General features: G+C 34.6%; 3 protein-coding genes across 3 annotated transcripts in view; 1 reads left to right on the top strand and 2 right to left on the bottom strand.

Annotated features, from left to right (window-relative positions):
• The window catches only part of LOC140978502 (glycine-rich RNA-binding protein 2, mitochondrial-like), a 98,305-nt gene that overhangs the window by 63,318 nt on the left and 20,707 nt on the right, over positions 1–14,280 (bottom strand). The gene's annotated exons all lie outside the window — the stretch shown is intronic.
• Positions 197–7,005, top strand: LOC140978489 (DNA repair protein RAD50-like). Its single transcript, XM_073443581.1, has 14 exons — positions 197–352; positions 453–582; positions 678–887; positions 1,489–1,697; positions 1,881–2,082; positions 3,081–3,250; positions 3,327–3,651; positions 4,028–4,153; positions 4,235–4,287; positions 5,119–5,269; positions 6,003–6,065; positions 6,230–6,363; positions 6,459–6,587; positions 6,699–7,005. The coding sequence occupies exons 2-14, from the start codon at positions 475–477 to the stop codon at positions 6,736–6,738; spliced, it is 1,920 nt and encodes a 639-aa protein (XP_073299682.1). The 5' UTR covers positions 197–352; positions 453–474; the 3' UTR covers positions 6,739–7,005.
• On the bottom strand, positions 7,667–10,469 carry LOC140978488 (serine hydroxymethyltransferase 4). The gene is made up of 4 exons (XM_073443580.1): positions 9,723–10,469; positions 8,433–8,823; positions 8,236–8,337; positions 7,667–8,138 (listed from the first exon to the last, which is right to left on the bottom strand). The coding sequence occupies exons 1-4, from the start codon at positions 10,398–10,400 to the stop codon at positions 7,894–7,896; spliced, it is 1,416 nt and encodes a 471-aa protein (XP_073299681.1). The 5' UTR covers positions 10,401–10,469; the 3' UTR covers positions 7,667–7,893.

Genomic DNA, 14,280 nt, shown 5'->3' with positions numbered 1-14,280 from the left:
GAGCAGTTCTTTTCAAGCCCTTCGACTCTCTGACTGGAGGATTGAAACTTTTTATAAGGCTAGGATAGTAGTTATGTAAGAATCCATAATGTCCATGTGTGGCTTGAAGGAATTTTGATATGCGATTGTTTCTTTACTTTCGGGGCTGTTAAATTTTAGTTGACTTAAGCTTCAATATTGTTAAATCGATTTTCTCGATAAATCGAGTGGCTTGTGATTGTTTTGTACCCAATGCAGCAAGAAAGAGATTTGTCGAATCTAAACTTCTGTCCTTGGACAAACATTCTGGTGGTGTTGATTCTTATCTTCAAACCTTAGAAATTGCCAAAGACAAGAGAGATGTCCAGAAAAGGTTTTTCCTTTTCTTTTATTTTCCCCAGTGTTTTGAATAGGCTGCTATTACTAGTGTCTAAAGAGGTAAAAGGCTGTAACATGTCATTCATTATATGTAGTAAATATAACATCGCCGATGGAATGCGACAAATGTTTGATCCATTTGAAAAAGTTGCTCGTGCTCATCACATTTGCCCCTGTTGCGAGAGGCCCTTTTCTGAAAATGAGGAAGATGATTTTGTTAAAAAGGTTACTTTCCTAATTTTATTAGTAAATGAGATGTCTTGGAACACTTTATACTCTGGATTAATATGTGTTAATTACACATTATACTCCATTTGCAGCAAAGAGTGAAAGCGACAAGTTCTGCTGAGCATATGAAAGTATTGGCTGTGGATTCTTCAAATGCTGATTTCCATTTCCAGCAGTTAGACAAACTTCGAGTGGTCTACGAAGAATATGTCAAAACCGGCAAGGAATTAGTTCCTCTCGCAGAGAAGAACCTTGATGAATTAAAGGAAGAATTGGATCAAAAGAATCAAGCTCTTGATGACGTAATTGTTACTGTGATGTATTCTGCATATAATCGTTTAGTTCTGCTTGCTATTTTAGCTTTTTTGTTTCTTGTGTGGAGATTCAACACGATGTCACCAACTCCACGTCTCTTTTTAATCTGTACGCTATAGGAAATGAATTTTGGAAAAGGTTTTTGCTTGTATCGTTAGAATTGATTCTTTATTATGGAGTCACATCTATGTTGCTTCCATTTTTTTGTGGGCCTTTGACTATGAACTCATTGCATTCTTAGACTTTACAAATATATAGCTTATATTAACAATTCCTAGTGGGTTGCGCATAGTGTTCTTCTTAAAAGAGTTGGAGGTATTTTACTTTCATGTCCTTTGTTTGACCTAAACTTCACATCTATCCTATTTTGAAATTTGTTTTTCAACATTTTGGTTCCTTTGGCACTGAGACATGCATAGTGACAAACTTTTCACCCCTTGGGGGTTTTTCCCTGTTGACTAGCAATCTTGTTTTATCAACAGATAAATGGATTCCATCTTTGTTTTTGTCAAGCTTCTTGAGCATCTTTTCCCGGTTTCTCACAAACATGGTAGAATATTTCTGCTTAAAAAACCTTGTGGTTTGCAGATACTGGGTGTTTTAGCTCAAATAAAGGCTGAAAAAGATTCAGTTGACACCTTGATACAGCCAGTTGAAACTGCTGATAGGCTATTCCAGGAATTACAAGCTTTGGAGAATCAAGTGGAAGATTTGGAAAGCAAACTTGATGTAAGTGTTCAAGGTGCCAAATCCTTGGAAGAGATTGTGTCAGAGCTGAAAATATTGGAAAATAACAGGTTTGGGGAAACTTTAGTGACTAAAGATTCTTTTGCCGTTCAACGTGTATGGTTTCGTGGACACTTACAATTTATGTATGCTTTAATGAAATTTAAAGAAAACAGGTTTTTCTTGATAGTGATGTTTAATTTTTTTCTCTTTTACCTTCATCTGTGCTTATTCTTCTTTCTGCTGATCATCAGAAGCAACTTGCATCGTGATCTTACGATTTTAAGAGAGGATCAGTTGTTCATGACACAGGATTTGTCTACTCATCAGTTAAGGTGGAATAGTGTAAGAGAAGAGAAAATTAAGGTTGCCAATCTATTGTCCAATGCTAAAAGAGCTGAGGAGGAGTTAAATCGTCTTGCAGAGGAAAAACATCAAGTTGATCTTGAGTTGAAGGTAATTTTTGTTGTGAAGAGTGTCTTCTTTATCATGACTTGGTAGCATGTAACTCTCAGGCCAGTGTGATGAATATTAAATGCTATTGGGTTGTCAAAGTGAAGAAGGTCATGAAATAGCTTATAAGATTGGTGCTTAGTGGGGGTGCAAACGTAATATCTTTGCCTTTTTGAAGAAGTTCTCGCATCGTTTTCGGAGTTACTAATCTTTTCTTGAGTTTAATGGGCCCCTATAGTTTTGGTATTTCATAGTGTTTACCAACAGTTGAAGTACATGACATTTTGTGAATCAACATGGTAAAGTGAATGAACACGACATATTGTGAACCAAAAATGAATTCCAATATTCTGGTAAAGTAGTCACTGCAATTTTTTTCTTATGGTCTATGTTTTAACACGGTGGAGTCTGAGAACCTGGCAGTTTCTGTTTCTTCATGTAAGTTAATTCTTTTTTGAGAATTTAGAATCTAAATGCAATTGGAATGCTGGAGAGTTTGAAACAAATATGAAAGTAGTTCGAGAATGTCAGAAGCCTAAAATAATCCGTGTCTATCACCCCCCCTGAAAATCCTGTGGAGATCTCTCTACTTTGTTGAACTCTCTCGTTCCATTTTATTGTTAATGATACATATATTTTACCCAATGTGCACAGATGATTTACTGGAATTTCTTTTGCTTTCTATTAAGTTTTGCAAATAGCTTTTAACACTGGAAACGATGTGTATCCAAAAGTGGATATATATTTGTTGAGTGAAGCATAGGAAGTGGAAAAGTTAAGTTGATGACGGTCTAGGCTTTGTGATATGTTTTTGTAGGTTTTGGAATTTGACTGAATTTTTTTCATTTGTCTTCCTTGTCAAAAAGAGTAAATAATTGCAGTGGTTGCCCCCTGGAAGGAGTTGAATCTCGTTTGTCTTTATGGTTTTACATTTGATGATTTTGGTGGACACGCGCTATGTTATCTACCAGTTTGCGTTTTAATACTCCTCAAACTTTCAGCTTTTGGTGGAGGATCTCGGTCCTCTAGTAAAGGAGAAAAATAAACTTCTTGAGGACTACAATAACTCGGAAGTCAGGCTTAATCATGATTATGAATTGTGCGCAAACAATCACAGAAAGTACCAACTGGAAGTTGAAACCCTTCTCAACATGAATTCTACTATCAAAGAGTACGTTTTTTCAGGCCTTAGTTCTGAAGTCGATATCAGTCGCATTGTGTTTTTCATAATTAGTTCTATTTGACAGATATGATAACTTGAAAAGGGGAGAGAAGTTGAAAGAACTGCTAGAAAAGCAGAATCTATCAGAATTTGAACTACAAAGATGTGGGACCCGAAGGAACGAACTATTGACAGAACTGGAAAAGTGCAGAGATTTGACTCGCAATCAAGCAGAACTAAGACGCAATATAGAGGAAAACTTAGAATACAGAAAAATGAAGGCTCAGGTGGACGAGCTCACTCGGGAGATTGAATCACTCGAAGATAGTGTGCTGAAGATTGGAGGTCTTTCCAAAGTTGAAGCTCAGCTTCTAAAGCTCTCGCAAGAAAGAGAGACACTTCTTACCGAGGTTCGGAATTATCTAGGGCATCTCTTCGCTATGGCAAACACTCATAAAGCTCTGTAGTGAAATCACGCAATGAGCTAGCAACATTCAGATGAAGTTTTTTATATAAGTTGTGCAATTGAATCTGATGGTTTTGGATGCATACAGTGATGCACATATTTCCCGAATGGGAGCAATATTGGTTGCTATCTTACTTCAAACATTATATAATGAGTTGATGGACAACACACTTGCAAGAATTAATTTTTCACTTGTGAGATTTGTGGTTCTTTTGGCTTCTTGTCCAGACTTTTGTGATTTACTTTAACCTTGGCCATCGCAATTCCACTCTTATGAGTTTACTACCCGAGTTAATGAGTGAGAAATTTTCTTGCTGCAGTTAAATAGGCATAAAGGCACCTTATCTGTATACAAGAGCAACATTGACAGGAACAAAGTTGATCTTAAACATGCCCAATACAAAGATATCGATAAGAGGCATTTTGATCAACTAATTCAGCTTAAGGTTATTTTTAAAATTTCAGCTTTTAATTCCATTTCCTTATTTGTTTTGTTGAGTGTAGTAAATAAGAATCTTTTTCAACAGACATCTGAGATGGCAAATAAGGACCTAGATCGATATTATAAAGCACTTGACAAGTAAGCCCTTCAATTTTTGAAATGCTGTGTCTTCCAGTCTTTTGCTAATCAATAAGTTATTTTAAAAGATTTTGTTTGATAACTACTGTTGATAGGAAAATGAGGTTGTTAAATGGTTTTCTGTCTATCACCGCCTTGTATTTCATGCACTGGTCTGTTTCTGGCTGTTATTGTTTTTGCTATTGCCATTTTTTATGTTCCTATTATCCTCCACCATCAGCAATGTCGCTGTAAAATCTGCTGACCCTGCTTCTAGTATAATATTTCATCACGTCCATCACATCTGCCCTTACCTTCTTCCATTAGCATACTGATCACTGCCATCCAGAGATCATTTATTACTTCTCCGTTCTCTATCATCAGCAGTTTTGTTTCACTTTCAAGTTCTTTATTCTGTCAATTTTATCACCTTAAGAAATGTACCTCTCACTTTTATGCGGTTGTGTCCTATGGTGTATATGACATGTACAGATAGATTTATGGGTTAGTTCTGTGCTTCTATTTGCATGTTTTAGGTGCAGGTTCCTCTAATAGTTGGCTTTGGACATGCTGAACATCTAGTCTTTATAATAATTTCTAGCATTTACCCAAATTTCTTCTCTATTTCGTCCACTTCTGATGTGATAATATTACTCTTCTGACAATCTTGGAGTGAATAACATGTGTCCAACCATGATTGGCTAAAATTTGTCATTATCCAATGGTTGAAAGAGGTGATTTTAAGATGATTTTTTAATGGCTTTCTTTTCTCCGTAGGCTTATTTAATGCATGTTATGATATACTGTATTCCACTCTGTTAATATTTAATCAGAATTTCTTTCTTATTTTAGAGCACTCATGCGCTTCCACAGTATGAAAATGGAGGAGATAAATAAGATTATACGGGAATTATGGCAGCAGACCTACAGGGGACAGGATATAGATTATATAAGCATTCATTCAGATTCTGAAGGTGCTGGTACTCGATCTTACAGCTATAAGGTAATTAGCAAGCATTTTCGATCGTTTATTTTTTTATCCTCAATGAGTGACACCACTTCTTTTATAATGGTATTTCCATCGGAACTTTGTCCTCCTAATTTCTCTACTACTTTTTCTTTCGAGAAATTATCTCTTGAACTTGATAAAACTGATTTAGAAACACTGTACAAACGCCCCATAGAAGTTTCAATTTGTTTTCAGAAACTGGAAACTTGGCATTTGGATAATCTTTACATGAGATGTCACCTCACGAGCATTCTTGTGCATTCTGCTTCTGAATTGGTGTTGTACATGCCCCCATCTCATACAATTCGGCCTTAGAAAACTTTGCGACATATGCTGCTGTTGGTCAAACTACTTTTACCTCTTTTAGATACTAGTTCATGACTGATAATAACCAAATTGTTAAATGATGCAGGAAAACCTTTTGAATATAATTAGGAATTCCTGGAAGAAAAATAGAATATAATTCACAACTTTGTAATATTTTCAAGGCATGAGAGAGAATTTAAAATTTTCCAGAGGCCTTTTAAGAATGTCATTTGGATGAATTTATACTAAAATCTATATCCTCACCACGAGTTTAATGTGGTGAACTTGTAGTCTTCTTTTAAAAATAAGACGCTGGTGTTGCCATGGGGGATGCTTGGTACTGATGAAAAGGATTTTTTTTAAAAAAATATTAATTGTACAGTTGCATGTATTAATCCAGTTATATTACTTGAAACGACAGGTTGTCATGCAAACTGGTGATGCCGAGTTAGAAATGCGAGGAAGATGTAGTGCTGGTCAAAAGGTAAATGGTAGTTGAAGATTTGGCATGATTTCTACATCAATGCCCATTGTTGTCTGGTGTGGTCTTCTCAGAACTTGGATTTAACTTTTGTTATCCCCTCCTTTTTTTTAAATCGTAAGTTACCTGATGTTCATTGTTTTTAAAGCCCAGGATTCTTGTTTCAGGTCCTTGCTTCGCTCATCATAAGATTGGCACTAGCTGAAACTTTTTGCCTCAATTGTGGAATACTGGCGCTTGATGAACCAACTACCAATTTGGATGGCCCTAATTCTGAGTCTCTCGCTGCGGCTCTCCTCAGGTGAGGATTGAGAAATGATTTGAAAGCAGCAAATGGTTTATTAAAGTTTGTGTCTTGCAATACACTTATTATCCCGTTTCCTATTCTATCATCAGAATAATGGAGGACAGGAAAGGCCAAGAGAATTTTCAACTTATTGTCATTACACACGATGAGCGCTTCGCTCAACTTATTGGCCAACGACAACATGCTGAAAAGTACTACCGTATCACCAAGGATGACTAGTAAGCTAATCTTCTTATCTCGCCTTTTTTTATATATATTTTAGCATAGTTTTTCATGCAAAATATCATACGTACTTCTACTTTGGTAACTCATTTTTTTTTCTTTTTCAGTCAGCATAGCATAATTGAATCCCAAGAGATATTTGATTGACATAAATGACTTGCTCAAGTTGAAGATTCACATAGATGATGATTCCACCTGCTTCTTCAATATAATGTAATCATTTTGAATTTTTATTTTAATGTAATCATTCGGCATCTGTGAAAAAAAAATATTCTATTGAATTACTTGAAATATGGGATGCTTTTATCCATTTTCTTTGTACTTTTATGTTCTATCGTTTCTTTGGTTGCCCGGGATCGATGATGACTGCAGAATTTTACAAGTCTAATGCCATCACATATCTATTAGTGATTTTCAAGTGTTCTCAAAATTATTGTTTCCAACTCTTGTAACTCAGCTTTGTTGTTGCTCGTCAGCTTATTCCAGTTTCACTAATGTTGTCATTTTGTTAGTTGAGATTAGTCTAGTTTTAAAGGTAATATTCGATCCCGATATGTGGACTCGTGTTTCTATAATATTTACGGGTTAGGATATGTGACGTCGCTTAGTGGTTTCCTTTATCTAAAATTAATTTAGATACTTGGCTCAAGAGTTTGGGCACATTTGTGAATCATAAAATCATGGAACGCAAGACAAGATCCATGCTGAAATTTTAGTACCTCTTTGTATAGGATTTGTTAAATATAATTCCAAGTCAAGGTCACCAAAAATAAATGAATCCTAATCGTGTTTTGGGTTTCTAGATTATATCGTATGTCGTGAACTGAGCTAAATACATTATGTGATACGAGTCCATGCCCACGGTATTGCCGACATAACAAGTTAATCGAAGACAACATTATCTTGGATTTATATGTACCGAATAAATTCTAGAAGGCAGAGTCAGAATTCTAGACATGATATAGATCACAAAATTATGCTAATCTTACGAGAGACGTAATGGGTTCAATCATACTTAACTTACAAGGATAACTGAGCAATTACGACGAAACTCAATTTTAAAAAAAAAAAAATCTGATAGTTCTAATGGTATAATAACGTTGGTAGGACTTTATGTCAAACATAAATGGCCGTGAGGCCATACACAAATTTTACAAGCAGAAGGCGATTTCAAGCAATTGCAAAAAAATACGATGAGACAACAGCCAAACTAAGTGTAACTTACAAGTATAAACGGCATCGCTGAATCAATTATTTAAAGAAGCTAAAAGCAACAAATTTTTTACTTATGCATGGGTTGGTTTAGCCTTGGTACTTCATCTCAGACATCTTGAAGCCTGGCATGTCGAATGAAGTGGAAAATTTTTCAACATCTGCCTTCAGCTCATCAATGTCTTTGTTATTCACAAGACCCTTGTTGAAGTCCTTCAATAATTTACCATGTTCCTTCTGGATCTTCAAGGTAAGAGAGACTGCCCTGTGAAGGAATTCACCTATCTGTTCAAAGTCTTTCTCGATTAATCCTCTCGATGTCATGGCTGGAGTTCCTGTTGCAAAAACAATCATTTGATTCCTATTCATCTTTGTACAAGCATGTGCAAGAATCAAGATACGTGGTCGACAAAAATAAAGAGGGGTGGTTACCAATGCGAACCCCTCCAGGGGCCAAGGCACTGCTGTCCCCAAACACAGCATTCTTGTTAACAGTAATACTGCAGAGATCACAGAGTTTTTCAACCTTATTTCCTGCAAATACCACAACCGATGAATATCAATTGAAATCAACACTAAAGAGCAATTTTAGGTATCATATAAACCAAAGAGATTCATATCCTCCAGACCGGTCAATCCAAGAGGTCGAAGGTCCCACAAAACCAAGTGGTTCTCAGTTCCACCAGTGACGAGCTTGTAATCTTTGCTCATCAGGTAATTGCCAAGAGCAACAGCGTTGGCCCTGACTTGTTTAGCATAGGCCTTGAATCCAGGGGTCATTGCCTGTTTCAGGGCCACAGCAAGAGCACCAATCTGGTGATTGTGTGGACCACCCTGAAGAGAGGGGAACACAGCAAAGTTAATCTTGTCCTCAAAGTCGTAAACGGCACCCTCCGGTTGGCCTTTCTTGGCTGGCTTTGGACCTTTCCTGTAGAAGATCATCCCTGCCCTCGGGCCCCTCAGACTCTTATGAGTTGTGGTTGTAACCAAGTCGCAGTACTCGAAGGGATCTGCTGCTTCCTAAAACCATCAATCACAAAATATATATTCAAATAATAACCAACACACTGAAAATTTTGGAAACTGAGGTTGAACATCAACAACGTGGAATTTACAGTTTTGATTTGGTCAAGACGAAAACAAAAGAGAATTCAAATGACATTCAAAACAAATGTCTGTTACAATATACCATGGATTAGATTCCCAAAACAGCACGACAAATCAGCCAACTACAACACATGCTAATGCACTTGTAGATTGGATTATTGTATTTTTTCTTTTTTTGGAATAAGGGTTAATACAAATTTCGTTACTCTGAAAGTAAGAAGTTTAATTTTTTCTCACTTCTTTTGCTAGTTAGTCGGATCATGGCACTCAGAAATGAGATCCATCATTGTTCACCAATTAATAATACAACTATCCACAAACCAGATCTCATCCACATTCAGAATCCCACTTAATCATACACACATATAGATCACGTTCAAATCTATGATTCCACACAAAGCACCCCTCGTACATAAAAATCTGAAGACTAACTAAACATCAGCTGATTTAAAATCACAATCTCAACGACTTACGAGAACGAATACCAAAAAACTAAACCAAACACATCAAGCCCATTTCTCAATGTAAAAGGACAAAATATATATATATAAAAAATCAATCTATATTCCAAGCTCAACATGCAAATAGAATAACAGAGTAAAGCAAACAAATCAAACCCGTCCAACAAAAGCTATCAATAATAAATTGCCAGGATATTTAGATCTAAGTGCCAAATCTCAGAATGCAAATACAGTAATGGCTCGTCGCAAACTGAACGTGCGAATATAGTAATGCTTCGAAGCAAGCTGAAACCCTTATTCCAACATAGGAGAAATAAGCAAAATGCAAGTATAAAATCAAAGAAATAATACCTGAGCAGCAACAAGTCCACTAATATGCGCCATATCACAAAGCAATAGAGCACCGCACTTATCCGCAATCTCCTTCAACTTCTTGTAATCCCAATCTCTAGGATAAGCGCTCCCTCCACAGATGATCAATTTCGGCCTAAAATCCATGGCCTTCTCATCCAAGCGATCGTAGTCAATATACCCAGTTTTGGGATCCACCTTATACGGCAAACTCTCGAAATAAATCGAAGTCGCGCTAATCTTCTTTCCCCCAGAAGTGTAATACCCATGCGTGAGATGCCCACCTGAAGGCAAATCAAGCCCCATGATCCTATCATGTGGGTTCAAAACGGCGGTGTAAGCAGCGAAATTGGCGGGGGAGCCGCTGTAGGGCTGAACATTGACTCCCCATTTGGTGGGGTCGAGGCGGTAGGCCTGGAGGGCTCGTGAGCGCGTGAGGTTCTCGATCTCGTCTATGTACTCATTCCCACCGTAGTAACGATTTCCAGGCATGCCTTCGGAGTATTTATTAGTGAGGGCGCTGCCGAGGGCCTCGATTACAGCGAAAGAGGTGAAGTTCTCTGAAGCGATTAGCTCGATTCCACTGCATTGACGGCGCTTTTCCTTCTCAATGAGGTCATGGATTTCTGGGTCCACGGCGGACAGCGAGCTGTTGCCCCATTCGGAGACTGGATCCATTTCCCGGCGGTAGATGTGTGACTAGGGAGAGAGGAGGAGGAGGAGCAAAGGAAGCAGGCAAGGGAAAATGGGAGGTTAGGAGCTAAATTTAACAACCATGCGTGGTCTTATGAATAGACCATAATACCCTCCTGTGGTTGGTAAATCCCATACCTACAAAAGTGGCCATACCCCACCCAAGCTCCAGTTTTTTCTAGGTTTGGAAAACAATATAATCTATACAGATCTTTGTTTTATACTCTTTTATATATAATAATAATATATAATACATATGATTATTAATTATGTTATTTAGTAATTTCAGTTATTATTGATTAAGAGCTACTGTTATTAGTTGATTATATTCAATTCAATTTTTTTTTTTTTTGAGTTTTTTCTTCTATTTTTTAAATTATAGATAAAAGTAGGTGCTGATGGATAATTAGTCTTCACATCTTTTTTGGGATAAAAAAGTGAAAGAAAGGAGGTTGGTGGGCGTGAGTTGGTTATGATTTTCAAGAGTCAGAATTATTTTAATAAATTTTTAAAATGTTGAATTTCTTTTTTTTATATTACAACGCACGTTGAGGAAGGGGATCGAACTCGGAGAAGGAGTCAGCTTAAGTTGGTGGGTGAGATCATTGGGATAAAACCCGATCTCAAAATGTTGAATTTCGTATCACCACTAATACCAATTTTGGAATTATGTTTAAATTTATATCTGAGTTAGGGTTGGTTTGATCTAAAGTTGCGTTATGACCTATGGATTTAACATCAATGGAAAGATTTGGATATTACGTTCAAAAGACAAATCATTTTGAGTCTATTTTTATTGAAATTTCATTAGTTGAAATGAAGTAAATTTGAAATGTATTCTAGTTTTGTCCATTTAAAAAAATCAAAAAATTTGAAATTAATTGATTTGAGATTCGACTATTTGTCTCCTTAACAGATCCTGAGATTAGAGTGAATTGTTGCCCTGTAGACAGATCTAGTCGACATAGGCACCAACCCCTTCAAAACATCATGCTACACACCTCATTCGATGGCATGCATCCCACCAAAAATCCATGAATTGTAATTAGTCGATGTGGACTTTTTTTAAAAAAAAAAGAAAAGAAAAGAAAAGAAAAGAAAATTAAGGTTATTTTCATATCTTCACCTTCATGAAATCTCTGATAGTACTAAAAATTCTCGTGAAAATAGTTATTTATTAACTCCACGTATTTCGAATTCTGATTATACATATTCCTATATTTTCAAATCTTGAGCAGACACATCCTTGTCCGTACGTGTGTTTTAGAAGTATATGTACTCAAGATTTGCAAACATGAAAGTTATAATCATGAGATGTCTTGTGCAATCTCAAGATTTCATAATAAGGTGGGTGTACGTAATTAACCTAAAAATTATTTATTTCCCAAAAGACCAATTGTATTTAGATCGAACCAACCCCATGTCTGTTCATATCACAAAACCATCAATGAGTCAAATTTTTTAAAAAAGAAAAAAAAATCATGTGTCGGCACTGCTTACATTTAAAAATTTTTTTAATAAAAAAATCATTGTTAAGTTTGATAGATCAATTTAAGGTTTGAATTTGAGATTTATTTGTGCCATTAAAGCTTTAAATCATAAATTTATTATGATAAGCCTTGAATGGAGCTAAGATCCTTGAGCTCATTTTTTGTTTAAAATATAACTACATAATATTATTATCAAATTTTACCACTCTAATCAATTTATTCAAAATATCTCAAAAATAAATAAATATTATATGAATTCAACCTCAATTATTATATTATTAAAATTGTACAACTTGATATGAAATATATTTAAAATAAAATTCACTTCAATATTGTCGACCCGGGTAAGTCAAATAATTAAAAATAAATTGATTTAAAATCTCTTTTTAAATTCATGAATCTAAACACAAACTCACGACTAAAATTCTAACCTCCACATGTAGTCAGTCACATGACTTTGCGACATGCATTTTCTCACGATGAATGAAAAACACCACCGTTGAGGCCAACTTGCCGTTTTGCATTAATTAACGTGCCGACAGGTAGCCTCGGTTAATTACCCTAATTAAGGACCCAAATAATATACATTAGTTATTCTTAACAAGCTATGCGTGTGAACAATATTTTTTTATCATCATCGATGGACTAAAGTGAAAGTAAACAAATTATGAAAGGACTAAATTGATATTTGAATTCTTGAAAAAAATAAAAATAAAAATAAAAGTGTGTGTTGAAATTTAAAACAAAAAACAAAAGTGTAATATTATTATCATATAAGAATAAAGTTGTAAGAAAAAGTTGATGTCTTTCCTAGATAGTTACTGTCATATCCTCAACTTTAATAAAATAGTATAGATATATACCAAAGTGATGCGTGTGTATATGGGAAATTATTTTACAATTTTTGAGTTTAAAACTTCAATTTTCATATGAAACTAATACGATACAAACAGCCTTTTTTGTGTGTGTACTTTCTCTATATTTTATCTATTTGAAATTTATCAAGCGCCAATATAATGAGCCATGAGTTTTTATTGAGTGGCTAAATTAATGATAATATAGACGATTCAATAGTAGGTATCGTGCAAGTGACTTGCATTGCATGAATAATCAATTAATTAATGGCAATAAACTTGGCTAACCATAGTTTGTAATAATGTTCGGTTGTTATATATANAAAGTTAATATAAGCTAAATTTTGAGTGTTTCGAGAATGAGTACTTTCAAGCTTAATTTAGGAATGGTAATAGTATATTTATTGGACTTAAAACAATGATCTCCCGAAATGTCGCAAAGCCACATAATACAATTAATTTAAGGATGAAATCCCCCCGCCCTTTTTCTCTTCTCGAATACGATTGCTTATATATAAATAAGAGAAGATTTATCTTTGAGATTTGATCGGATTATAAATAATCAATTCATATGGAATATATATTATTCAAAAACATTTATTTATTCTTGGTTTTCTCATCTTTCTACATGCAAAAGAATGAAAAGGAATCTAAAATAACATGGTTTTTAAAATTGGACCCATTGCAGCGAAAACTGTCAGCATTATTTAAAGAAGTTGACATAGGACATCTACCACTCTTAGGCACGATGTCATGAGCCACGTTACTCTTTTATATTTTATATATTCGACATTTTTTTATATATTAAAAAAATTTATAACATACGAAACAAATTGAAAGTCAAAAAACATCAAATATAGAAGAGATAAACGCAAATCACGCATTCTTAATCTAACTACTAATTACTCTGTACACGCGATGTGTGTGTGTATAATTTTTTTTTTATCATTATCGATGGACCAAAGTGAAATTTGACAAATTATGGAAGAGCTAAATTGATATTTGAATTGTTAAAAATAAAAATAAAAATAAAAGTGTGCGTTGAAATTTAAAAAAACAAAAGTGTAATATTAGTATCATATAAGTGTAAAGTTGAAAGAAAAAGTTAGTGTTTTTTTTAGGTGGTTACTATCATGTCATCAACTTTAATAAAATATATATATAATAGATGAATATATGAAGTTAAATGTACTTTTTGACATTGATCTACATATTATGTTATATGAAAAAATAACGTTGTTTCGTTGTATAACGTTTATATTGATACTTAGGATATTATTTATATGATAGGATTAACAAACATCTATATCTATACCACTAATAAAAATTAAATTCATAGAGTAACAAACTGTTGGTTTGAACTTTGGTGAATTTTTTTTATAATTCTATAGAATTCATATTTCACTTTTTGTAAAATGAAATCGACAACTTTCATTTTATATTTTTTTAATTGACTTCATTAATTGAAGTAATAACAGAAAAAAATTAATATCTATACTATTTTATTAAGGTTGAGACACT

The sequence above is a fragment of the Primulina huaijiensis genome, chromosome 6, assembly GCF_012295235.1.
Source record: "Primulina huaijiensis isolate GDHJ02 chromosome 6, ASM1229523v2, whole genome shotgun sequence".
Taxonomy (NCBI): Eukaryota; Viridiplantae; Streptophyta; class Magnoliopsida; order Lamiales; family Gesneriaceae; genus Primulina; species Primulina huaijiensis.
The sequence above is the reverse complement of the archived record's forward strand: the minus strand, read 5'-3'. Positions and strand labels throughout refer to the sequence as shown.